The sequence below is a fragment of the Neophocaena asiaeorientalis genome, unplaced genomic scaffold (assembly GCF_003031525.2).
Source record: "Neophocaena asiaeorientalis asiaeorientalis breed wild unplaced genomic scaffold, Neophocaena_asiaeorientalis_V1.1 scaffold52, whole genome shotgun sequence".
In the NCBI taxonomy this organism is placed as follows: Eukaryota; Metazoa; Chordata; class Mammalia; order Artiodactyla; family Phocoenidae; genus Neophocaena; species Neophocaena asiaeorientalis.
The window spans coordinates 3,776,440-3,803,557 of record NW_020173927.1 but is presented as its reverse complement, the minus strand read 5'-3'; the positions used below and the strand labels follow the sequence as shown (position 1 = coordinate 3,803,557).

Sequence of the window (27,118 nt, the reverse complement as noted above, 5' to 3'; positions counted from 1 at the left end):
GAGAAGCAGTGTGAGTGCAGGAAACACTGGGGAGAGGCGGCTTCTTTAAGGAAAGAAGGTGAAGCAGTGCTGTGCTCATTGAGACCTACCCATCCGTTGATAGAGTCCAGAGAGTGGACTGCCCTTTCCTCAGATTCTTCAGGAAGCACACACTTTTTTTTAATGCATTTAGTTGGTAGTTGCGTTTAGTTGACTGAAGTAGTGTTTTACTAACTAATTAATGTAATTCATTTATATTTAAGGAAATCTACTTTGGAGAGTGTACAGATTCCAGTGATCATGACTCAGCCCAACATAGGAATTCTGAGCCTGTTTCAGAAGATGATACACCAGAATCGCTGGATTGTTTTAGCTCATCTGGAAAAAGTAAAGGAACTGGAACATGGGAGGAAAAGCTCCAACCGCACGAAGCCACCCAAGCTCTAAATACATTGGAAGTCAGTGAGGTGACAGCGGTTGGGTTTGGGACATTTACAGCAAACCTGAGAGAACCTGCAGCCACGTTCCCCTCCGCTCATGAGAAACACTGGATGGTGTCATCTGAGTTCGTGAGCAAGGGAGAAAAAGGCATTTTGGATGAGGCAGGAAGACAGAGAGAGGCTTGGGAGATGGATGGGTCAGTGCAGATGGAGAAGACACGTCCTGAACCCACGGGCAGCGGGCGTGTTGAGCAGCTGTTGAGCGGCCTGGCTGTAGAGGAGGGCACGGCTCTTGGGACGTCAGACTCGTGTCATCCTCCCCTGGGCCCATGGCCATCGAATGAGCCCAGCGCACCTGAAGGAAAAACCCTAGTGTCCAGAGTGATAGGATCACCTAAATTAGAGGTGACCAAGTGGACACTGACTGATGGAGTCACTTCAGCATCAGGTCGTCTGTCCACTTCTGGTCATTTTCAGGGACTGTCTGGAGAATTGGAGAAGGAAAGAGAGGCAATGCGAGGGTTCATTTCGGGAGACCCTTCTGCCCCAGGAGCAGCAGGGGCCGCGCTGGTTGCCGCGGTGCTCGGTCTGGGAGAGGAGTTATCTTCCCCCGTGGCCTCATCTCTCTGCGGTCACCCCCGGACTCCCTCTGGGTTGGAGGATGACGCTGAAACATCTGTTCCTACTGAAGTAGGCCCTCCCGAACTGAATCGTTTGGAGCAGAAATCACAAGCTGCCATGTTCACCATGCTAGATGTACATTCTGAGCTCCCGGAGTGTCCCATAGGAGAAGGCCATCTGGAGAACAGCTTACATGCCCTGAGCCCAGTGTCGGGGGCATCTGATTCTAATGGTCAGAGGGGCAGCGAGGTGGGGTGTACGACCCTTGTGAAGGGCATGAACGATATCTGCTCACTGCTGCAGTCAGGATTCTCGGGAGCCGCCAGAGGCGGGCCAGGTGAAAGGCAAGGTCCGAGGGTCGAGCTCACGCCGAGTCGGTCAGGTTTCACATCGTCGGCAGGGCCTCAGTCTGGCTCGGTCAGGAGTGGCTTTGGCTTTGGTGAAAGCACTTTGTGGCACCACAGTGATCTGTTAGAGCGAAGTGGTGAAGAAAGGCTGGGACCTCAACCTGAACGTGAACAAGAGGTGGCGGCGTCCTCAGAAAGCAGAGGATCAGCATCCAAGCCTGAACGTGCTGGAGAGGATAACAGTCCTGCAGGATTCAGGGCGCCTGCATCCTTGTTGCCTAACCAGGTGTCAGTTATCACCAAGCAGGCACGGCCTGAAACCATGCAGGGCGCACGATGGGAACCCTCGAGACTGTCTAGGAGGGAGCCCCCCTTAGTGACAGACGTTGATAGTGGGGCTGGTCGGACACCATCTGGAGCAAGATGTGGGGAGAGAGCGCCCACAGCACCGAGAAGCAGGGAGGCAGCTGCTATAGAGAGTGCTGCCCTGGGAGTTTCCTCCTCCTGGAGAAGGTCAGACTTCGATTCTCCAGGGGGTTCTGTACCAGTAGAAAGTTCCCATTATCCCACAGATAGTACATTATCTTTCTCTTCTGACAACATCCTGGTCCCAAACCAAGGCATTGTGACGGAAGCCACAGTGCAGGAAGAGGTGCAGAAGCAGAGCCCGTGTCTTCCTGCCACAAATGTGGACACGTCCAGGCTGGATGTGGATAAACTTCCAGCCACGGAGGTGACGCTGTCAAGAGGTTTTCCTGTCGGAGACACAGTCAGAGCCTCTGGGGAGGCCCTGGCCATTACAACGGACCCGTCTGTTGTACAGCACGGCCCAAACGAGCATCCGCAGCTGCCGTCTCACACTCCCGGGGCTGCTTCTCCTGAAGCTCTAGACACCACAGAGACTGCTTTTTCACCAGCGTTTGGCAGCAAAGATGAGGAGAAACCTGTTGTCCCGCAGAGCAGCCTCACTGGTGCCCTGTACTGTTACACGGGCATCCGCGAGGCAGGCGGAGGTGACACTGAGGTAGAAGAGGGTGACGCGCCAAGCTGCAGTGAGGGAGAGAACGATCCTGAAGCCGGGCTGGAGGGCGTCCAGCAGAGTGCTGGCGGGGCCTCCGGAAGAGGCGTGGGGGCTGCCAGCGCCGGTGCGGCCGAGACCAGACCTTCCGTCGAGGTGGGGTGCCTGACCTCGGCTCTGCGGGACTGTAGCCTCAGTGCGCTCTCCGAGACAGACGGACTTTCCACGTCCGAGGTTGTGATGTTTCTTGAAAGTTGTCAGTTAAGAGATTATAGTTCAGGGGACTCTGTTTCAGAATGTTCTAACAAAGGAACCCTAAATAAAGGGATGAACAAGGAATTAAAGCAAAGTGAACCGTCAGGAGAAAAGTACAGAAAGCAACTGTGTGAAGAGGAAACACTAGAAACCTCTGAGGAGTGCGTCGGCTCCTCGGAGGAAGATGACTGTCCTTTAAGGGACATGAGGCGGCGGCTTGCTCAGCGCTCCCTGGAGACACTGCCTGAGGTGCTCACCAGGATCCACCAGGAGCTGCAGCCCGACCGGGAGGACGCTGGTGGGAAGGATGCTGGTGAGTTACAGCTCTTAAATGCACCTGACAGCGTCACAGCGGAGCGCGAGAAAGAGCAAGTTCTGCCTCTGGAAGCAGCCGGCTCCTCTTCACCCCTGCCGACGGCCGGCTCGGACACTCGGGGCGGTTCTCCCGCTAGTGGTGGGCCTGGCCATGAGAACACGCAGAGCAGATCTGCGGGTAACTTGGATGCGATCAGGCCAGTGGATGGTAAGGAAGAGGCCTCGTCAGAACCCCCGGAGCCCTCGCCGGTGTGTGCTGCCCCGGGAGTGGGGCCGGGGGAAGTGGCGTTTCAGTGTCAGATCTCTACAGTGACCTCCGAGGTTATAAACGTGCTGATAAATAAGGATCAGAATCTAGTCATTGAGAAAGGGGACAACTGGACCATCATCAACGGGGTAGCGCTCATGCCAGAAGTGGACCAGCTTATCCTGTGTGACGCCCCTGAAGACGCCCCTGTTTCCCCGGATCCAGAAGGGCTGGCAGCTGGTTTCATTCCACTTCCTTCCGTGGAGAAGTCCCCAGAGACCGGTCGCCCCGGCCCTCCTTCTCAGGAGCCCCAGTGTGGCAGTGGTGTGGCCGGAACCCAGGGCGATATTTCAAGCAGCGGTCAGAGTACTAATTTTGATAAAAGTCGTTTGCGGAATAGACCCGTTAAGCCCAGCGTGAGGATTAGCTCTGAGATTTACGATCAGAACTTTGAGACTCAGACGGTTCCTTCTGATCACACGTACTATAATTCGAAACTAGAGCCACTGAGCAAAAATAAGAATCGATCAAAGATTTCAAACAGAGATCAAACAAACAAACCAGTGAAGATGTTAGCGTCGAGCAGAATGGAGACTACTCAGAGTGAAGTTTCTCCGTCATTTTCTGGAGAAAGAGGGAACGGAAAAACTCAGAGAAGTCAGACGCAGACCATCCTAGCCAGTGCCGACACGTCCACTCCTGCGGACTGCTGTGCGGACACGCTAAGTAAGATCCGGCAGGAGGTGGGCCCCCCCCTGCCCCCGTTGCTGGCTCCTCTGATAGCCACGCCTCCGAGGACTTCACAGCCAGCCTCTCCACTGACGTCAAGTTCCAGCCCCTGCTCACCCGTCTCTCCCCGCGGCCCTATCTCTCCGCCGTGTGAGATCCCGGTGTCGCCTATGGTGTCCCCCTTGCTGGAGGAGCCGGGGCACTCCTCTCCTCCACATGCATCCCCGTCCACCGCCCCGGCCAATGACAGGGTCCTGTCATCTCCTTTGCAGTTTTGTGCTGCGACCCCAAAGCACGCCGTCCCCGTGCCCGGCCGCCTGCCCCCGTTCGCCTCTGCCCATCCGGCAGTGGCAGCGCCCCAGGAGAATTCCGTGAAGATCCTGGACACCATGTACCCAGAGCTGTCCGCCAGGGCCCGCACCCTCAGCATCCTCAAAGGGAACATCCAGCTTACGCGAGGCCCCCCGGCCGACTCCAAGAACCTCCCGGGGCCCGCCAGCGCCATCAGGGGCTTCAAAGCCATCACTTCAAGCTCAACCGCCTTTGTGAAAGCAGGGGGCAGCTCTGGTGGTGACTGTACACAGGATAAGTCGAGAGGTCCGGAGCCTCCGCAGGGTTCAGGTGGGAAAAGGGCACTGTCAGCGGGCACGCCGAGGAGTGCTAAGAGGTTGCGCCTGGACAGCGGGTCCCCGGAGCCAGAGCCCCCCTCAGAGGGTGTCAGCAGGAGCCCCCAAAGGAACCCCTCCCAGGCTGCAGCTGTGAGGGCAGAGGAGGAGGGGCGTCGTCTTCTGGCCGTCAGTACAGTCTCGCAGTCACCTCTGAGCCCCAAGGAAGCCGTGGAGTCCTACGACAGAGCCGTAGCAGAGGCTCTGAAGAAAATCGCAGAGTCGTCCTTTGACCTGTTACCTGTCATTCGTAGTCATGTGTATGTGGGAAACATCTCCAAAAAGCCTGTGATGAGAGATCAAGAGAAAGAAGTTGTTTATGAATTTAGCACAACAAAAAAGGTATGTGGCTCCTTTGCTCTGGGAGCGTTAGGAATCGCATGTCCTCAGAGGCCGTCTCCTGTCAGCGAAAGGGGAGGTGGCCCTGAACAGAAGTTTATTCTCAGAGATGGGCAGTCACCCGTGTAAACATTAGGACCTGTACTTTATTTCTAGCCAGCATTTTATACATTTGAGAAGTGATAAGATGTTGGAGATTTGATAATTTGTATTCACCAAATACTTTAAAATTTTAAAGGGAAAAAAAAAAAAAAAAGCCTGTCAGGACTTAAATTGCATATTTCCCATTGATTCTGGCATGCTTAAAAGCTCAAAATGATTTGCTTCAAAGCATCAAATTGCTATGTAATAGAGACTTTCTTTTCTGTGAATGATATTACATACACACTTGAGAATTTTGAGAGTCAGAAAGGTAGCGTGTGGGTTCCCCCCACTTCCCTTGGTGTAGGTCAGAAATCAAACAGGAACAGATGCTTAGTTTCAGGAAGGGGGCTGGGGGAGGATTATGCAGATTTACCTACATGGTTTATTAGGACTTTCCTCGGTTTTGATTTTCTACATATTTATGTTGATACTGGGTGGATGATTTCCAGTGTCCCATGGATTATGCTTTATCGGTTATCTGTACATCCTTGGAATCACAATGGTATAAATATTTATTTTTCTTAGGTTGCATTTCAGAAAGCACAAAGAGCAGTACAGGTAACTTTGGAAAGATGTTTATTTTCAAATGACTGAATGTATCAAATTACTTAATGCTCCTTTCCCTGGGTGAGGAAAACATTACCCAGTATTTTAAGATCTAAACAGGGTAAATGTGTAGAGTACATTGGAGTTCAGAAAACAAGAATGGGAGTAGAATATGAGTGGATTTAATACGTACACACAGATTATTTTAGTAAAAAACAGAAAGTGGTCATATGTAGGAGTGGTGGTAGTGACAGTAGGCATCCAGGTGTCCTGGGACTCGCCCCGTGGCCCCTGCAGCCCCGCTGACCCCCGGACACCGACAGGCATGGGCTCTCTCCTCCCCGAGCCTCACGGCTTTCCCTGCTAAAGCAAGTTACCACGGTGGGTGTTGTCCTCTACTTTCTGAGACAGGGCACGTTTTATCATTCCAACTTTCCAAAAGGTACTTAATTTTGTAACTTTTAGCTGGTCTTCAGTAGGATGAAGATAAGTATCAGTGTACATTGCCTTTTCGTTTTGTTTTTTTTTGTTTTTTTTTCCAATTCAGCCTTTAGCAGAGTGCTTGCTTCACTCTATTCTCTCAGAACTGAAAATTCAGAAGATGTCTGTGGAGCACAATTACATCCACGCCCTCTGCAGAGTGTATGTGGGTATTTGTCGGCAACTGGGAGACTTGGAAAGAGCTCGCTTGTTTTGCTACAGTCTTCTTAAGGAAGGTATGTTTAGATGGCGACATTCTTGTATTGAAAACGGGTTGTTGCTTTTTTATCTGCTTATATATGCATCTGTATTTTCAGCTAAGGTATTGCTGTGTATCTTTTAAAATCATGTTATCTTGTGCATTTACCAGAAGGCATGAAGAGCCTTAGCTATAGACCCAGCCATACCTGGTTTTCAGTGGGAGAATTTGTGTGACTTAAGCTTACTTAGGTCAGCATATACATTTCCACTTGTGTATAAAAGTGTATCTCTCATTAGTGCGTGTTGGTTTTTTTCCTTGTGCATCTACTTTAGAGTCAGATATAGTTGACACAAGATAATGGAATCATTTTAGAGTGACAAACTGCTCTGCTCTGTTGCTAGCTGGAAAGGGCAGAAACGCTAAGATGGATTCATAAGCTCATGGAAAGAAGAGTTTCAGGGAGAAATGGAAAGGAGGGCTGTCCTTTGATTCTCTTTTCCTTTTACTACTATTTCTTAAGTCTATTAATGGAGCAAATAGGACTCCTTCATATCAGATCATCAGTGGAAACATTTTAATATAGCAGAGTGATACACAAATGGAATTTAATGCTATATCAGAGAGTCTTATCTAGATTGCAAAGATTGATAATCTTTTATTACCATAATGTTTATGGGGCTTATAAATCAGGATAATTGAATCTGTCACTTGTAGAGTTGTGAGTGAGGCTGCTGTGTTTGTTGCCCACTTCATTTATTTTTTCAGTCACTGACTTATTTAACAAATAGTTACGGGGTGCACATAAGTGTTAAGGCTTTGACGGTGACCAAACCCAGGTATAGATGCAGCCTTCCAGTGGGGCGCACACGTCAGGTTTTGTCAGTGAAGGGCAGCAGGAAGCAGGGCAACAGGGACTCTGCAGAGCCCACGTGGGATTTCTGGTTCTTCCTCAGACACACCCAGCCCGCTCTCACCTCTGGGTCTTTGTAACAGGTTCTCTGCAGGGAAGCTTTTCCCTCTGTTTTGCTGTGGTTACACTGTTACCTTTTTGTTTGCTGTCTCTTTCCTCTGCTAGGTCGTGTACTCTAAGGACAGGGATTTTGTTTGTCTTGTTCCTACTACATCCTCACCCCAGGAGAATGTCTTGTATGCTCTCGTTAAGTATCTGTTGAATGAATGACTTGTGCTGTGGAAGGTGGGTTTGAGAAAGTCTCAGGGGTCGAGGAAGCTTTCCTCATAGGAGTGCCTTTTGAACTTAGATGTGAAGATAAAAGTGAGGGAGAGAATTCCAGGCAGAGGGAACAGCATGTGGAGTCCTGGGACAGGAGGAAGTATAATCAGATAAGCACAAGGCTTCCAAAGTAACAGATCAAAATAGCACAGTGAGTGTATGCTTTGAGATACCCTCTCTCTCTACACCCTGCCGTGTTAGGTAAAATAGCACAGTGAGTGTATGCTTTGAGATACCCTCTCTCTCTACACCCTGCCGTGTTAGATAAAATAGCACAGTAAGTGTATGCTTTGAGATATCCTCTCTCTCTACACCCTGCCGTGTTAGATAAAATAGCACAGTAAGTGTATGCTTTGAGATATCCTCTCTCTCTACACCCTGCCGTGTTAGATAAAATAGCACAGTAAGTGTATGCTTTGAGATATCCTCTCTCTCTACACCCTGCCGTGTTAGATAAAATAGCACAGTAAGTGTATGCTTTGAGATATCCTCTCTCTCTACACCCTGCCGTGTTAGATAAAATAGCACAGTGAGTTTATGCTGAGATACCCTCTCTCTACACCCTGCAGTATTAGATAAAATAGCACAGTGAGTGTATGCTTTGAGATACCCTCTCTCTACACCCTGCAGTGTTAGATAAAATAGCACAGTGAGTGTATGCTTTGAGATACCCTCTCTCTCTACACCCTGCAGTGTTAGATAAAATAGCTCAGTGAGTGTATGCTTTGAGACACCCTCTCTCTCTATACCCTGCAGTGTTAGATAAAATAGCACAGTGAGTTTATGCTTTGAGATACCCTCTCTACACACCCTGCAGTGTTAGATAAAATGAACAGAGAAAATGAAGAAGATGTGGCGTCATGCCAAAAAGGTCCGAGTCTTCGTGTTGACTGATAAAACCAGTTGCAGGACACTTCGACAGTTTCTTATAAAATTAAACAGTTTATCATATGACACAGATATGTCACTCTCGGGTACTTACTCAACAGAAATAGAGACATATCCACATATCCCTATACATTTCACAGGTATTCAGAGCATCTTAATTCATAATAGCCCATGGTTGGAAACAGAGGTCCGTCAGGAGTTGAATGAAAAACGAGTGTGGTATATCAAGCAATTGGAATACTACTCAGACAAACGAGGAAAAGGCTAGTGATGCGTGCAGCAACATGGATTTTGCTGAGAGGGGGATGCCAGACAGAAAAGGGTGCATGCTTTACAAATCTCTTCATAAATATTTGAGAAAAGACACATGTTCAAAGTGACAATAAGCAGATCACGCTTGTCTGTATTTGGGACAAAGTGATTCACTGAAAGGGTCAGACCATGGGAATTTGGGATGATGGAAATGTTCTATCTGTGGGTTGTAGTGGGGGTTACATGGGTGTGTTCATTTGTCAAAATCCTTCAGACTGTCTGCTTACAGAGTGTATTTTATTGTATGTAAGCTGTGCCTCGATTAACTTGATTAGACAAACAGAAAAGACAAGCCATGGCTTTGGAGAAGGTATTCATAAGAAAAGGATTATCAGTCATAATTTATAAAAAAAATCCCTTCATATCAAAAGCCTTAGGTGTTCTTCAAGTGAATTCTGTCTTGTAAATGCATAAAACATGGCCTGAAAGGACACGCACCAAATGGGAGGGTTCTGGGCGCAGGGTCTGGAACCTGCAAGAGGAGGTTTGCCTTCTCTTCTTGTTTTGGAGTTTATTGCTCTTTTCTACAGTGGTGTATACTCATGCACTGTGTTTCAAATTCGATTGAAGAAAGTTTGCCAAAGAGAAAGAAAGGTTGGCTCGGGGGGCGGGGGAAGGGGAGGGATGGGCAGGAGAGATGGAGAAGCAGAGTTGAAATAACTGAGGCTGGGGCCTCGTCAGGCTTCCTCCCTTTAGCTTTAGGTGGCCCTGCTGTGCACAAGGGGAAATTATTCAAATATCTTCTTAGTTTGTCATTTATTCACTTAATCAGACGTAAAGGTTTATTATCTTGTTTCCTTTCTCATAGATTTTCCAGAATCTGAAAAATTGACTTTGTTCATTGCAAACATGTGGCATGATATATTTATCTCTCAATCGGTGATTAATAAGGCAATGCAGTTGGTAGCCAGGCAACGTGCTAAAGGAGAAGTTTTGAACTGTTTGCGAGCTTTCCTCAATTGGGAGAAGGTGAGGTTTCTTTTTATGTAATACTGTACTTGTAGGTCTTATATAAATGTTATAATTTGGTTTTGTATTAGTTTGTGAGCATTTCAGAGATATTATTTTTCATATTAGATCCTTTTTTTTTTTTTTTTTTTAAATATTTATTTATTTATTTTTGGCTGTGTTGGGTCTTCGTTTCTGTGCAAGGGCTTTCTCTAGTTGCGGCAAGCGGGGGCCACTCTTCATCGCGTTGCACGGGCCTCTCACTATCACGGCCTCTCTTGTTGTGGAGCACAGGCTCCAGATGCGCAGGCTCAGTAGTTGTGGCTCACAAGCCTAGTTCCTCCGCGGCATGTGGGATCTTCCCAGACCAGGGCTCAAACCCATGTCCCCTGCATTGGCAGGCAGATTCTCAACCACTGCGCCACCAGGGAAGCCCCATATTAGATCCTTTAAAATATCATTTTAGTCTAAGCTTATGCATTTTGTTCATTAAGTATGCATGAGACACTTTGGGAGAAGTTGTAGACCTGTGTGCTGTGTTAATTGAACAAAGTTTCTTTTGTGTACTAATTTATGGCGATGAAATCTGTACATGCACATATATATGTGAGGGCTCAGAAGAGTTGCACATCATTTGCTTCTACAGTAGGTACTTAAGTGAAAAAATTGGTATCTCAATTCCTTCCTGTTACGATTTTTTCTGAATCTAATGTTCTGTTTTTCTTTCCAGTTGATGGAATTTGTGTTTGTTCTAAGTATTGTGTTCCATGTTTTCTTTCATTATCTTATTTTCCTTCGTGACTGATATGTTAATATAGTATCTAGGTTGGTGTTCTTTTCTTCGTAGATTTTCTCTAATGAGAATTGCTGGATGCTGAATTGATAGTGGTAATCTTTAAGAAGAGGTATTGAAGTCAGTGAGGGGTTGACTTTCACTTTGTTCTGCCCTTTTTAATGACTGTATTACTGTCCTCTTTTAAAAAAATTCTGGCTTATGCATGTAGTCGACTTTTATATGTCATTTTGCTTTCCTTTTTAGTACTTTTTGATGTGACTCTTCATTAGACTTTTATTTTCTTATAAAAAGAAAAGGAAAGGGCTATTGGTAGATAAAAAGTTAGGGAATTTTAAAAATCAAGTCTGTAATCATCTCATCAATCCACCTAGACAAACCAGAGTGTATTGGTGTGAGGTACCATCAGTTTCCAGTCCCTTAGCAGTGAGAAGAGCATCCATACACGCATTTCCACCCTCCGCGGTTACCTGCAGGTCCACTTCTGTCCCTACTTGGTCCTCCTGCTTGTGCACTGGAGCCTTCTCCTTTGGCCTGTTCAGGATGAAGCCAGATATGTTTGGATGATAAAACATGATTAATGAAGAAGGTAGAATTTTAATAAGTGTGTTTAGCCTGTATCATATCAAATAAAAATATAAAGTCAAAGCTATTAAAAAAAAAAGAACACTTGCGGGGGGGATACCATTATAGTCCAAGACTTCCAAATTCTGTCCTACAGAATTCAATAGATGTGAAGCACAAAAATAAGTAAAGAGTTAGTAGAATTCAACAATATAAAAAGTAAACTTGAATGAAGACTGTAGTTTTTCATATGTCTGTGACATTTGCAAAAAACAGTCATGCATTTGACCTTAATTTTTAAAAAGTAAAGAGTCTACACTCAATTCTCTGGCAATGACTCAGTAAAATTAGACAAAGAATTAAAAGATTCTATAAAAATTCCCTGGAGATCGAGATACACAGTCCTGGACAATCTGTGAACAAATAGAAACTCAGAAGTAAAATCACAGTATTTGGTGTGAAAGGAAAACCCTTCATACCGAAGACCTCTCGTTTTTGGAAAACTTACACTCATTGAAATAGTTTAAATGTCTTCATTATTAAACAAGTAATAAGTAAAGTTCCCTGATAATCATCTTAAAAATTAAAAATTTGAGAAGGAATCCAGAAGAAAAATATAGTTTAAGAGGTGTAGTAGTAATGAAATAGAGAACAACAACAAAAAAATTGCCTTTAAAAAATACTAATAAAACAGGTAACTCAGTTCAGATTAATGTAAAAAGAGAAAAGCAAAAATGGTCAAGATTTCAGAATGAGAGAGGCAGTGTGAGTGGAGATGGAGGATGAAGAATGAGAAGACTGCCGCCTACAGCTTCATAACAGGTTCGGAAACCAAGAATGGTTCCTTAGCAACATAAAAATGGTCAGAATTGGCTTTAGGGGTAAAACACTGGAATAAAACAGTTGTTTTCCATTTTAAAAGGTTGAAAAGGTGATTAAAATTTAATATACAAGAAGTGTGGATAGATTTCATCTGAATTTTATCTAATCTTTAAAGAACCAACTAATTCCAGTCTTTTTCAGGTGTAAGCGAAGATTGAAAGCCCCTTGTTCATTTTTAATACCAAAACCCAGTAAAAAAAAGAAAAAAGTTATAAATCCACTGCTGGGTATGTACCCAAGGAAAGTCAAATTAATGTCCACAAAAAGCCTTGTACATGAATGTCCGAAGCAGCATTATTAATTACAGCCTAAACCTGAAAGTAACCCAAATTTCTGTCAATAGGTGAATGGACAAACTGTGGTATATCCATACAATGGATTCCTACTTGGCAGTAAAAAGGGGTGTTCAAGCTACCTATACATGCAAGAACGTGGAAAAAAATATCAAAAAAAGCATGCATAGGTGTAAAAGAAGCCAGACAGAAGAGTCTAGTACAATCTGATTCAATTTTATGAATTTCTGGAAAAAGCAGACTGATATCTAGGGTCAGAAAGATGACAGAATGAATTTATTGAAGAATTTTTTAAAGATTAAAATTGTTTTTTAGTAAAATTTTAATTCTCTGATTTCAGTTAATGAAAATTTGCATTCCTATCTGGATTGCAGTGTCTTTCCTACCTGACTGGATTCTGCATTCTGCCTGGAGCTTTTTTATCTGGCCTGTCGACCACCATTGTATAATCATTTTAGGACAGTTGTTATGACTAAGATAAACATAGTTCTCTATTCAAAATAACTTTCAAAAGGTGTCCTTTAAAATTTAATGATTATTCGACTGATGCTTCTTAGTACTCTTGGAGATCACCCACATGAGGTATGTTATATTTGAAACTCTGAATTTTCTTTTTTTTACCTTCTTTGCTAGAATGCTCCTGCAGATGTTGGCTTCATGGTTTCTAAGCTGCTTTTGACCATACAGTTATGTCCAAAAACAGAATTTCAGTCCAGTGAAAGATTTGGCGAAGACCTAAGTGATAACACCTGGGAGTACATATGTGCCATCGATCTGCTCTGCTGCCATCAGAAGTGGGTTTGGACACATGACAACATTATAAGGTACAGGGCTATTCTGCTAACTTAAGTTGGGTTATTTGAATTGTCAGGTAGTCTGTTCAATGATTGCTGAATTGTGGCTTGAATCATTTTTGCTGTTTAAGGCAGCTGAAACATTTACAAAGCACATTTTGATTTGGGTAAGAGTTAATAAAACTACTCTTAAATGTCAGTGTCACTGCCACATACCCTCGCTTTATTTTTTTATGGTACCTTTCACTACTTTTCACTGTATCCTCTTATTACTAAAGGAAAACGAATCTCATGCAGGGGGGACTTTGGTTTCCCTGGCCTCCCCCGGTATGTATGTAGAGAGAGCCATGCCCACACAAGAGAGGTACTCAGAGAGTATGTGTAGATTGAAATGTAATGGTCATTATCTTAGTGTACAGATACTATGGAAAAACCCACAGGAACAGAAATATTCAAAATTCTGGGTCAGCAGCTCTTCTCACTGGGATTTCAGGAGAGAACTGAGCCTGTTAACGCTCATGGGTCCATTTTATATAATGAATTAACTTTTCTCTGTTCATCTATCTATGCAGCATGTTTGGAGAATGGAGAAAGTAGTCAAATAACTGCTCTGCAGTTAATTACAACCCTTAATTTTCTTACAACCCTGACTGAGAAAGGCTGGTTTAAAGGGGTTTATCACATTGAAAAGGATTCACCAAAGGATTAATAGTCTGTATCTTTGAGACATTTGAGGAATATATTCTGTGGAAATCTGTTCTCTTGTTTTCCCTTCTTAACACTCGGGAAAGATTATACATCTGAATGTCAAATAATAGGTAATAGAATTATGGAATGTCTATATAATGAGATACAGCCATATTAGAATAAATAGCTATACATGGATTTTTATATACTGACACGAAAGTGTTTTTCAGTCTGTTACTAAGAAAGTGCCAGGACAGTCTGTTCAGTGCTGTCTGGGTAATGATGTGTGAGTGGCTACCCTGGGCCTCATCTTCCTGGAAGCCCAGGGGGCCGGGGCCCTTCTATCCCTAGTGACAGATGAAACAACCAGGGATGGTGCCAGTCACAGGTGCTTTGTCCATGGTCCCCCACTGGCGGTATGGACAGTGTTGGATATCAGGATCTCTGCCTGGCCGATTCCAGACCCTGATTCCTAAGTACTGCAGTCACTTTGACTGTGTTTTTCACATACATGCAAGCATAGAAGTCTGTGGGAGGAAAAACCCCAAATTAAAAGAGTGATAGTTATCTGAGAATGTGTTTTTTAATGTACATTTTCCTTTCATTTGTCTGTATTTAATTTTGCTGATATTATAAATACTATGTAAGAAGTTAATACATTTTTGAAAAGAGAGAGCAAAGAGGAATTGCCAGTGTTCTCAATCAGTAGATCTAGTTTCTTTAATCCATGTAAAGTGTGGTTCATTTCCTCTGGTTTAGTTCTTTTTACAAAATATAGCCTGTTTGTCCTTGCTCCACCCCAGGAAACTAGGCTTCTAGAACGCAGGTGCCACCTTACATCTGGATGGTCCACGTGAGAATTCAGACTCTACTGCTTCCAGTTCTGTGACTTGGGGACATTGTTCAGCATCTCTGCTCTAAAGCCTTGTGAAAAGGGTTAAATAGAATAAAGATGCAAGCATGGGTGTTTGCAGCCTTTTTAAAGCCACTGTAAGCACAGAGATCCTGAATAGTTGGAAAGTATGTGAGCTTTCAGAGTCTGTTCTCATGTTAGCCAAAAATGCTACATCTTTAAAAGTTCCTCCTCTTCACTGTCTCCTATGGACCATTTTTAAGATAATTTCTTCTTAATATTTGAACAATGGTGGGTGAACATACTTCCATATGCGTACATACATGTATATATTTGTTGTTGTTATTTTGTAGTAAGGAGCTGTGGCCTGTAATGGATAAGTGGATAAAATACAGAAAAGGACATGCAAACATTGCATACACTCCTGATATTATCATAGCGTCAATACTGAGGCTCATTGGTGAGTTGTCTGTTGTATTAAATTTGTTCTTGTTATTGATGATATCTTGGTGAGAGAATACGTGTGTAATAATATATTTTGACTGAAACTTCATTATAATAACTACTTTACGGCCACGAGAGTAGGTACTTTTGCACTAAATTAATTTTCATTACTCATACTCTTCCTTTGTAAATTAACATTTTATTCACCTTTTTCAGATTTAAGATTTTTCATGTTAGTACATTTTATTTATAATTGAACTCTTGATTCTCAGATATTAGTTTTAATATACACACATGCACACACTTGCATATACACACTCCAGGATACATTGCTGGATACATTGCTATAAATTACAGTTAATTTGATATATAAAGTAAGTAGATACCTAATCCCTGCTTGCACCCCAGTTTTTTTTTTCATACTCAATAAGGATAACTATGTACTTCTATAATTGGAAACTAGTTTTATTTTGTTTCTGTAAATTGTAAGCTGAATAAACAGAAATTAAAATCATTGTTTAAAAATCTTTTAAGTGAATTATAGATTCTTTTTAATCTCACATCTAAAGAGGACCTCAGTGGCCATTTAGTTCTGTCCCTCCCTCCCTTTCACCCATAAATCTTTATTTTTTATTTTTACTTATTTTTTCTTCTTTTGCCCCATCTCTGACAAACTGCCCTCTAGTCCAGGCATCATTATCAGTGATGAGGTCTGTTCATTATTAGAAGGCTCTCTTTACTTTGAAGTGACTCCTCTATCTGCCATGTATTGATTGCTTGGGGGCTGACAAAACAAGGTTCAGCCTATTTCTGTGTCAGGGCCCTTTAGATCCTTGGAGATAGTTATCATGACTTTTAAGTACCTTTGGTGTTTAATTAATTAAAACTCCAAGATAAAGCCATTTGAAATAGGTTTGAGAATTTTTAAATCACGTAAGTCAGTCTTATAAATAGACCACAGTAAGAAATATAATATCCCTGACTAATTTTGTTACTGTATCTGCATTCCTGCACTGTGCACATTTTACATGCAAACATAGGAACATTGTAGTAAATAAATATATAAACTGGGTCTTGACAAAAACCTGGTTTCAAGGTGGACATCTTAACAGTTTTCACTGGAAATAACCTAACGTACACTTGGAGTTAAGATACAGAACGTGAAAGCATGAAAATGTGGGAGTGGAGGTGACTAAACTGCCCAGTGGGGGACTTCCCTGAATGCCTCAGGTCCAGTGCTCTGAGGACCACTGTCTGCCCCAAGTGGGAGCAGCAAGGACACAGAAGGGCCAGTGACCTCATTTTCAGCCGTCAGCTGGTGGCATGTGTGTGTCTGGAAATTCTGGTTTGGGTAGCAGCTTCTCTTACGGATTCAAGGAAGAATGTGTTCATACTTTGAACTAATTCATTCCAAATTGAGAATGCTTTTTGAGAATTTAAGAAATTAGGAAAGGTGTTAGGTCTGTAAATGCTTACATGTTGACCTAGATGAAGAATCTGAAATTTGCTGAAGAATATACTTTTGAAGTCACACTTATAAAATATGGTGTGATTTTTGCTGTTATCATTGCAGTGGTTGTTTCTTTGTGTATTTATTGATTGTAACAGGATGGAAAGTGAGAGTGGGAGGATGTGTTTCTGGTGGTTGACACCCCATCCTGCTCTGAGAAGCATCTGTGATGGAGGGTCGGCCTCACATGTCATTCTCCTCCTCAGTTAGCTCTTATCAGCTTTGGTTGATTGTCCAGATTGTCTGAAAAGTTTTTTTAAAATTACAAATTCTCAGGCTCCAGACAAACCCGCACAAGATTATAGAAATACTTTTGAATATGTACCTTAAGAAGTAACTCATTTGTGAATTAAGAAGAATATGGTCATAGTTTATCTAAAAACAAGGATGTATAATTGTAGGGAGAAAACCTGACTGGTAGTTTTAGTCAAACTCAGACTAATTTATTCTTTAAGTCTTTAAAATATAGCTTTTGAGAAAATAATTTATAACATTTGATAATATATATTATTTAGAGTAATATATGTATATTTACATAATCAGGAGTGGTATAATACAATGATGTGTGTCATAGGAATAATGTATAATTAATATATAGTTAACAATACTGCATAATAAAATTATAATATATAAGTAAATAAATTTAGTTGAGAGGATGGCTAATTAGAAAGGAAGTGTAATGTCAAAAATGAGAGCAGACTCAGGACTGGCAAACCCTGCTGAGATCCGCGGGTGGACCAGGGCAGGACGAGCTCGTGTGAGTGAAAAGCCTGGTGTGGGGAGGGCGAGAGGGGCCACTGGGCTGTTCCCGGAGAACCGGGGATGAGCTTTGCTGGGAATCTGTTGGCGCTGAAGGCCCCCCCCCCCACCACCACCCCGAGCAAAGCAGGGGCTGGGGTCCCAGCGAGCAGGGTTGGGCCGAGGGGGAGGGTGGAAGCAGGGCGGAATCCTGAGAGGCAGCTTTAGGGGTGGGTATGTGCTTTCCTTCCCGCACACCCATCTGAGTTAGAGTTTGAACCGTTTCTAAGAAGAAACTATGCTGGAGAAGCTTCTTGCAGTTTCTGAAGCTGACATTTACTAAATAATTTAGCAAATAATTAACTTGGTTGACTGTGATTTCTTAATAATAAAGTCACACAGTAGGCATTCATAAAATAAAGGAATTGTCTGTATTCTTAACTCCAGATTTGTAAATCCTAATTGGATTTTTACCCCATGGGAACAGGCTGTCTGGCAAAATGGTTCAGTGTTATCTAATGTTGGATTGGGGGTATGAACACCGCCGTTAGCAAATGAAATGGTTACATGTGATTATTAAATGGGGTTTCTCTAACCTACCTTAACAGTAATGGATTAAAGAGTGTTTTGTGGAACATTTGGATCGCTCTGGACCCCTGGGGATGTGGAGGACGGGGAGAGCCTACTCCAGGCGGCTCGTGTCCTGGCGGGGTCGGGGCCTCTTCGGGGGCGGGGGCAGGAAGTAGGGGGGCGGTGAGCCCCTGTCTGAGGTCCCTGGGTGGAAGGGGAGCAGAGTGGGGACGGAAGTCTGCATGCCATTAGACGCAGCGGAGTATAAAGGTATAGGATACCCCATTTTGCCCCCCAAAGAGCTTTAAATTTTGAAGTGGCCCATCTGGTGTTAGGAGAGCCTGGAAGCTAGGATAACACTGTTTCTCACGTCAGGTTTTTGCACGTCAGGCTGCAATGGCCAGTACTTGGTTGATTTCTGTCCAGTGTCTCACCTTGTCTTTCAGCTTTTCTTTGCAATTGTCTTAACTCATCCTTTCCTTAACATACCTGCATCTGAAATCTTGACTGAAAACCCTGGGTAACTATCTTTCTCTGATCCCTGCCCTGTAGACTGGGTCTCACCTACCCTAAGGCCGGCAAGCTCTCCTCTTCAGGCTTCCGTGAGTGGGGAGTGTGTTGTCTTTGACACTGAGATTGACTCCACATTTCTTACTTGAATTTTAATATGTTGGCTGAACTGCCCTGGACTCACTCACCTTCCTTCTGTAGAGGGACTCTTCTTCCCGTCTATTTAGCAAATTTGTCCATCATCTTTGTCAAGTCATCATATATGTAAACCTTTTCCCCCAAACCATATACCTCAGACTCATGATTTCCTCTTATTTTATCTCTTGATTTGCTCCATTAACTTAAATAAAGCTTTATAAAACACACTTCATTAAGCATTTTTAATTAAAAGAAAGGGAGCCATTATAATGCAGTCGTGTATTATCTGGAAACACATGCATATCCCATGGCCAAATGATCCCATAGCTGTGCTAGGCACGCACACTGTCCCTTTCTCTGCTAATAGTCATGCATTGAATGCTCCCGATAGATTGTCTCAGAGGACAGGTCTGGTGACATGCAGTTATTAGAACTTTGATCTAATTGCAAGGAGATACCTAAGAGTGCTCAGTACCTTGAAATTTCTGGTCTCTGAAGTACATTACTTTTCAACCTGTGAAAGACTTCCTAAGGGATTATCCATATGTTTACAGTTTCTTCCTGGATTAGGAATTAACCGGGGAGTCATTGATCAGTAGGAATTTACTGAATGTCTACTGTCTATCACAGCATTTAGGGTGCGTGTAACTAGCGCTAAGCTAGTTCCTATAGGGGATACAAAGTAATAAAGTCCCTTTAGTGTCCCGTGCCTCAGTTTCTCCATATTCAACACAGAGATGAGGCTGATGGACTGGGTCACATTTAAGCCTGTGGGCTGTTTGTACTATTGAGAGAACATGGACACAGAGCAGTGAGCATGCAGGTTAATGTTGTCATAAGAGCACAGGAAGAGGACTTGGGTAAGACGGCATCCAAGGTATGTCTCAGAATCCTCCTCTGTAACAGCCGGGGCAAAAGGACATGAGGCCTGGCGGTGAGGGAGGTGCAGAGGCTTCCGCTTTGAAGCAAGCTGGTTTCCACAGGACCACTGGAATAAAGGAAGGTCCAGATGGGTGGGGACTAGGTGAGGAGTGTTGTCCTGTTTAGTCCCCTAGTGAGACCCCCAAAGAGGTTTTGTCACTCCAGGTTTTATGTGTCAATTATTGTACTAGAAATTAAAACTAGGAGTTTAAAAAAATGTTACTATTCACTTAAGATTAATAGTAATAAACTAATGTTAATATAAGTGATATTTTTAATGAAAAATAACTACTTCCAAAACAAGCAAAAGTAAGAGTGAGCAGAATGGAACATTATCTTACTGCAAACCTCTTCACTGTCTAGATCCCTAGAAGGGCTGCTTTCCCATAGCTGCTCTGCATTCAGTCTCTGGCTGTATGTTGTTTTGGTCGAAGTATTTGGAGAAAGTCCAGTCTCATACAGATGTGTAGTTGATTAAAGGAGTGTTTTAATAGCCCGTTCAAGTAATTGTGGATATTCTTCTTTGACACTGCAGTGCAACTCAACAAGTGATGATTTCTTAAAGGTTAGTTGCAGTGAAATCTGAAACCTCATCAGTGAACTTCGCTTCTCTGTTGCACCAGAGTCCCTTGGTCCACCTGATTTGTTGAAGGGATCTTTTGCCCATTCATGATTTTGTAACATGTACTGCTCACTTGGAAAATACTGATTTGTACAGATCTTCCAAATGTCAACAATATCAAGAAAACAGACATTAATATCATCACTGATCTCATCAGAGAAATCTGAAGTATTTGAAGCTGTCAAGCTTAGGGTAGGTGATGGAAGTTTTTCCAAAATTCTAATTTTGCTTAAGAGCTCAAATTTTATCATTGACAACAATGATTTCCTTGCAGTGACAGGTTCACTTTAATCATTTTTGAGAAAATGTCTGTCTCGGTCTAAATAGCCATAGTTTGTCAGTGGTTCTTTGAGTGAAAAGTGGGTGGAGAAAGCACCCAGTTCCCCTCCCAGCTGAAGCAGCTGCACAGGTGCTTTTCCTGGAGAGAGTCTGGGTGCCGAGGTGCCAGGGGTGTGCTTCACGTGCCCTTCCTGTCCCATCCGCGGAAGATCGCAGAGCCGTGTGCTTAGGGGTCTAGATATCATAAGAATCATTGTTACCGTTTCATGAAGGACATTCTGAATGAGTTAGCTTTTCCGACTGTGAGCTCCTGGCCATGGAGAGTGACCCCCCTGTCACTGCCCTGACTGGTGCTGAGGGTCCACTAGTTTGATCGCCACTGCCTTTGCACTGTCAGGCCACATCTCAGCACTGGAAGGAAAGCACATCACTTCTTAGTGTCATTGGGAAAGCAAAGTTTTGACCTTGAGGACCCCGGGGGTTTAGTAGAGCACACTTGGGAGCGGCTGCTCTACGTGAGGACGGAGGTTGTGTTAGCCAACTACGTTGTAACAGCAAACTGTGTCTTACATTTAGTTCGTTAACCCACAGAAGTTAGTCATTTCACACTGAGCCTGCTAAAACCATTCATTCTGCTAAACTCCATTTATTATATGATAACTGGGAAAGCAACACATTGTGTATCTGTGTATCATCTGTATGTGTGAGTAACAGAAGAGATGACGAATCATTCAGCCAAAACAACCCCCCACCCCGGGACGGATGGTGCTGTATTGAGTCCTGATGCTTTACTGTTTAATTTGTTTTCATTTAAGAATAGGTACCCATCTAACTTCAGTTCAGGATCCTGAAGCTTAATGTACATGTTAAACGAAAGAAAACGTAAGTTTTAAATTCTTATGAAAAGTTAACATTTAACCACAGATTGTTTACATTTTGTTTTGTTTTGTTTTTTCCCCCCTAGGTCGTTTAGGCCAGTTGGGTTTGAAGGAAGGGTTTCCATCAGCTGTGAAAAACATTAGTGCAGTTATTGGTATGTTTATACAGCATGCCCAGGATGAAGGTAAAACTTCTGTTTATTATAATTATTTTTAAATCATTTGCATTCCTCTTATTAAATCTGTTTTGAGTTCTTACTACGTGCCATGCTCTGTGCATCTCTCAGTGCTTGGGGGTGAGGAGTTTGATCACGAAGCCACACTCTGCCTGCGTTCTCAGCACTGGCATTTGAACGTGTGTGGGTTTCCTGTTGTTTCAGTGGTAGCGGCTCGCCCTGTTGGGCAGCGCATCCCTAAGGAAGAGGAAACTCTCTTATTGTCCTGGTGCTGACGTTCTGTCTCAGAAACTGTCGGTACTATCTTCATGCTGTCCTGTGACCTCCGACCAGTGACTCAGCCTCAGCTGCCTGCAGAGGCCTGGCTGAAGTTGTGTCGTGGTGACCAAGTGTGGTCACACGTGTGAAGCAGTGACCCCAGTGTGGTCTGGGTATCACTGAGTACTTAGCATCCCCAGAGAACTTGGAAACTGGAGGCTTTTTGTGAGCCAGTCTCCATAGTAGTGGTTTCCTTTTCATTTGTATACCTCAGAGCATGTAATTTTATATTCTTATTCCTTTGTGAGAAGAGATTAAAACTCAAAAGTAACCCTTTGAAGTGATGAGTCTCATTTTTATTTGAATGTTATGCAATCAAGGAGTAATGCATCCTTTTTCAGAAATTAGGTGACCATATGTGTGTGGATTTATCTCTGGGCTTTTTGTCCTGTTCCATTGATCTATATTTCTGTTTTTGTGCCAGTACCATATTGTCTTGATTACTGTAGCTTTGTTGCAGAGTCTGAAGTCGGGGAGCCTGATTCCTCCAGCTCCATTTTTTTCTCAAGATTGCTTTAGCTTTCACGGTCTTTTATGTTCCCATACAAATTGTAATTTTTTTTGTTCTAAATGTAAGACCAGACACTATAAAACTGTTAGAGGAAAATATAGGAAAAACACTCTTTGACATAAACATAAACCACAGCAAGATCTTTTTTGACCCACCTCCTGGAGTAATGAAAATAAAGACAAAACCAAATAAATGGGACCTAATGAAACTTAAAAACTTTTTTCACGGCAAAGGAAACCATAAACAAGACAAAAAGACAGCCCTCAGAATGGGAGAAAATATTTGCAATTGAAGCAACAGACAAAAGATTAATCTCCAAAATATACAAACAGCTCATGCAGCTCAATATCAAAAACACAAACAACCCAATCAAAAAATGGGCAGAAGACCTAAATAGACATCTCTCCAAGGAGGACGTACAGATGACCAAGGGGCACATGAAAGGATGCTCAACATCACTAATTATTTGAGAAATGCAAATCAAAACTACAATGAGGTATCACCTCACACTGATCAGAGTGGCCATCATCAAAAAATCTACAAACAGTAAATGCTGGAGAGGGTGTGGAGAAAAGGGAACCCTTTTGCACTCTTTGGTGGGAATGTAAATTGATACAGCCACTATGGAGAACAGTATGGAGGTTCCTTAAAAAACTAAAAATAGAGCTACCATACAACCCAGCAATCCCAATCCCACTATTGGGCATATACCCAGAGAAAACCATAATTCAAAAAGACACATGCACCCCAGTGTTCACTGCAGCACTATTTACAATAGCCAGGACATGGAACAACGTAAATGTCCAACGACAGACGAATGGATAAAGAAGATGTGGTACATGTATATGTATACAATGGAATATTAGCCATAAAAACGAATGAAAATGGGTCGTTTGTAGAGAAGTAGACGGACCTAGAGTCTGTCATACAGAGTGAAGTAAGTCAGAAGGAGAAAAATGTCGTATATTAATGCATATATGCGGAATCCAGAAAAATGGTACAGATGAACCTATTTGCAGGGCAGGAATAGAGACGCAGACATAGAGAACGGACATGTGGACATGGGAGGAAGGAGAGGGTGGGACAAATTGGGAGATTAGGAAAGACATATATACACTACCATGTATAAAATAGCTAGTGGGAACATGCTGTAAAGCATAGGAAGCTCAGCTTGGTGCTCTGTGATGACCTAGATGGGTGTAATGAGGGGGTGGGAGGGAGGTCCAGGAGGGAGGGGATACATGTATACATATAGCTGACTTATTTCATTGTACAGCAGAAACTAACACAACATTGTAAAGCGATTTTACTCCAATAAAAAAAGAATAAAACAAAAAAAAAGGAGTAATGCAGTTATACAGTTTCCATCGGAAACACAGTGACATCTGAAATTTACATCCGAGATGATCTTAACGTGTAGGTTGTCTTCTGCTTTCAGGGTGAGGCATGGCAGGTTGAGCTAATGAGAACTTTTGTCTTCTTTGATTTTAGAATAGCTGCTGAGGTAACGGCCCTGAAAATGTACTCTTACCGTCTAGACTGTGTGTTGTCATCAGAGAGTAGCCAGGGAGTGGCCGACGGGTTGTCTCACCACAGATGCCGGGTGGACATTTCCTGGCAACAGTGTGGCCCTCCTGCTGGGAGGAGCGAGAGGGCCTTGCACTGGGCTTGCTCTGGGTTAGGCCCTGTCCCACTGAGCAGCACGGGGTCCCCAAGGTGACCTTCTGGGGCTGGCCCTCCAGGGCTTGAACGTTGACTTCGTTCTATGCACAGGAAGCTAATGCCCTGCAAGAAGCATACTTTGCTGGAGGCCTGGCACTGGTTAGCTCCACCAGGTCACAGCCAGGCTGCCCGAGTCCAGAGCCTACGCAGTGCACATGCTCTTATAATTATTTTTAAATCCCTGTGTAAAACTCTTACTGTTTGACTTTAAGTCTTTACTATGTGCCCTTCTCTATGCTTCTCTAATTACATGTAAGATAAGGGGAACATATTTTTAAATTAAAAATTTTTTTTTTTGGCTGCGTTGGGTCTTCATTGCTGTGCACGGGCTTTCTCTAGTTGCGGCGAGCGGGGGCTACTCTTCCTTGCGGTGCGCGGGCTTCTCATTGCAGTGGCTTCTCGTTGCAGCGCACGGGCTCTAGGTGTGTGGGCTTCAGTAGCTGTGTCTCAGGGGCTCGGTAGTTAGTTGTGACTCGTGGGCTCTAGAGCACAGGCTCAGTAGTTGTGGCTCACGGCTTCGTGGCTCTGCAGCATGTGGGATCTTCCCAGACCAGGGATCAAACCCGTGTCCCCTGCATCAGCAGGTGGATTGTTAACCACTGCACCACCAGGGAAGCCCAGGGAATGTAATTTTAAAGCTGCTGTAGTACTATCTACGTCTATAGCATTAACATTTGAATGTGTGGGTTTTGTGATATTTATTTTTAAATAGTAGGAGTTTTCCCTGTTGGGCATTGCATCACTAACAGTATATGGTTAATAATAAGTTTTAATGAAATAACTCCTAAATTTTTTAACTAAATGATTGAAGTGAATTTAACTAAAATTGAACTAAATTAAATTTGAATTAAATAACTCCTAAGTAAACTTATACTTAATGAGAACTCTAATATACCATAATCTCTAACCTAGCTATAGTCTACAATTAAATGCCATGATCAATAGTCATATACTATAATCTAGTGTGTAAGAGTATAGTATATGCTATACTACATAGTAAAAATTAGTTTTTCACTTGCTCTCATTTCATCATGTTTTTCATTTCCAAAGTCCACTTATAAACACTTCCGGGGGTATAATGGAGTCATTTATTTGACAGATGCTTTGGGATCCACATTTTACTAAAACTTAAACATGAGGGTGTGATCCTTCCAGGACCACTTCGGAAAGCTTAGCACTGATCGTGAGAGGGCAGGCGCTTCAGGTCCTGTGCCCCTACTCCGGCTCGTCGTCCTCTGGGTACAGGCAGCGCCAGGAACCTGTAGAGAGCTGTGCAGTGTTTTGCTTTGTTTTTGTTTTTGTTTTCCATTTGCAGAAGGGATTTAAATGAACTTTTTCATTGTGTTTTTTTTTTTTAATATTTACTTTTCATTGCTGGAAGAAAGTATTTGTTGAATAGTATTTTATTAGATCAACAACATTAACATTTTGCATAACGAAGATTTTCTTGTGTGATGACTGATGTGGGAATTCTTTTCAGACATACCATGGGGTATCCAGCTGGCAGCCGTGTACGCTCTGTGTGACTTGAGTCCCAGCAACCCAGCGGAGATCTCCAAGATCCTGGAAGCCTGGCGCACAGAGACCTCTCACCGCGTCCCCTCCGCAGTGCTTAGCTCCCTAGAGGAGGTCAGCGCTCTGTGTACGGAGGAGTGTGGCTGACTGCCCCGTGCTGTGCCCGGAGAAGTGCCTTCCCGTTGCTCGAGTGGAGATAGATCAGTCAGCTTCCAGGGTGCAACCGAGGTTCCAGAGAGAGATGTCAGGGAGATACAAGTGCTGGGGGCGGAGAAGGAAGCAGTGGCTGCTTTCCCTAAACCGCACACATTTCACTTATGGCTGCTGTGATCACATGACATGGATTGTAATTTGTTGTGTCTTGGTCAAACAACAAAAACTTGAACTTAGCCCTTTTTTGCTGCAGAAAGTGTCCTTTTAGTCGCTTTTAAAAATTGAGTGGCATTTTGTAATGAATTTAATGTAAAAACATTGATTTGGTTCCTGAGCCAATTTTGGACTTTGCGCCCAAATGACTGACTAGGAAAAGATGAGGAGGCTAAGACAGTGCTCCTCGAAGACTCTTCCACTGTCTTAGCTGGAGTTGGGCTACAGAGCTCCTCTCAAGGTGTAGAGTGTAGCTGACCAGAGTAAATAAACAGGGAGAGCCTTTAGAACTTCCTTTAATGCATTTCTTCAGATCTCTAAAGTTCCTTGCAAATATTTAACTATGTACCAGGAAAAGGAGAGCTGAGGATAGAGGTCACCGCGGGTGTTTGTACCTCGCTGTGTACATACAGACGCAGCCAAGTGCGGGCGGGTCTCTGCATGTGCCGTGTATATATGGACAGCCTATAATGTGTCTCACATTTGATGATATTCCACTTTCGGAATTTTAGTATTTGTACATAGAAAATGGGTTTAATAACTCACCGTGGTCCTGATTTGTCTTATATTCATCATTTCTTAAAACTCTTGTATGTGTTTTTTATAATAAAAAATAAAAGTAAGCCATGCACACGATTGTCCTGATCAGTAAAGAGTGACACTTGGCCTTACTTCTGCTCCAGCCAACGATGAACCAAATAGTCAGTGCCAACCGAAGACAGAGGAGAGCGGCCTGCCAGAGGGACCTCCCTCCTGGACGGAGGCGTGGCGGATTGCCCGGATGTAATCAGGTTTGGATGCTCTCCCAGGTGCTCTTAGTGAGAGCAGATACCAGATAAGTGCTGGTTGGCTCTTAGTGAGAGCAGATACCAGCCAGATAAGTGCTGGTTGGATGTTTTTGTTTAGCTACAGTTGCTACCCTTTAAAAATCACATTTGACAAGTATTTTGTTACTTCCTCCTCCTGTTTTTTAAGTAATTATAACAAACTGAGATTTGTAAACAACTCTGCCTTGCCCTTTGGTTGCTTTTGGTTGGTGTGTTCCCTCTTTCTACCTCTGTCTCTTGGGCCTGTGCTCTGTGCCAGGGCCTTGCTGGGAGGAGCTGGTGAAGAAAGTCACGGCCAGGTTCTCAAAGGCCTGTGAACTGTTGGTAGAGAGAACCCTACACAGTCACCCCAATAAATCAACAGTCCAAATTTTGGAGTTTAAGTGCGGTGAGGGAGATGCAGCAATCTGCAGAAGAATAGCAGGGAGACTCCTCTCTTTCTGTTAGTCAAGGAGGGTCCCTCCGAGGAAGTAACATGTGAGCTAGGACCCGAGAGAAGGG

General features: G+C 43.4%; 1 protein-coding gene across 5 annotated transcripts in view; it reads left to right on the top strand.

The window, feature by feature from the left end:
- ICE1 (interactor of little elongation complex ELL subunit 1) overlaps positions 1–26,421 on the top strand; it is a 60,355-nt gene extending 33,934 nt beyond the window's left edge. For 2 of the 5 annotated variants that reach the window (XM_024752505.1, XM_024752508.1), the window contains 8 exons: positions 243–4,958; positions 5,625–5,657; positions 6,193–6,361; positions 9,567–9,727; positions 12,872–13,062; positions 14,926–15,032; positions 21,269–21,367; positions 25,390–26,421. In XM_024752505.1, the coding sequence (XP_024608273.1) occupies positions 243–4,958; positions 5,625–5,657; positions 6,193–6,361; positions 9,567–9,727; positions 12,872–13,062; positions 14,926–15,032; positions 21,269–21,367; positions 25,390–25,571 (5,658 nt within the window). In that variant the 3' untranslated portion in view covers positions 25,572–26,421. Of the gene's footprint in view, positions 1–242; positions 4,959–5,624; positions 5,658–6,190; positions 6,362–9,566; positions 9,728–12,871; positions 13,063–14,925; positions 15,033–19,938; positions 20,218–21,268; positions 21,368–25,389 lie in introns of those variants that run through there. The other 3 variants (XR_003004111.1, XM_024752506.1, XM_024752507.1) reach the window with 3 other exon arrangements.
- The last annotated feature ends 697 nt before the right edge of the window (positions 26,422–27,118 follow it).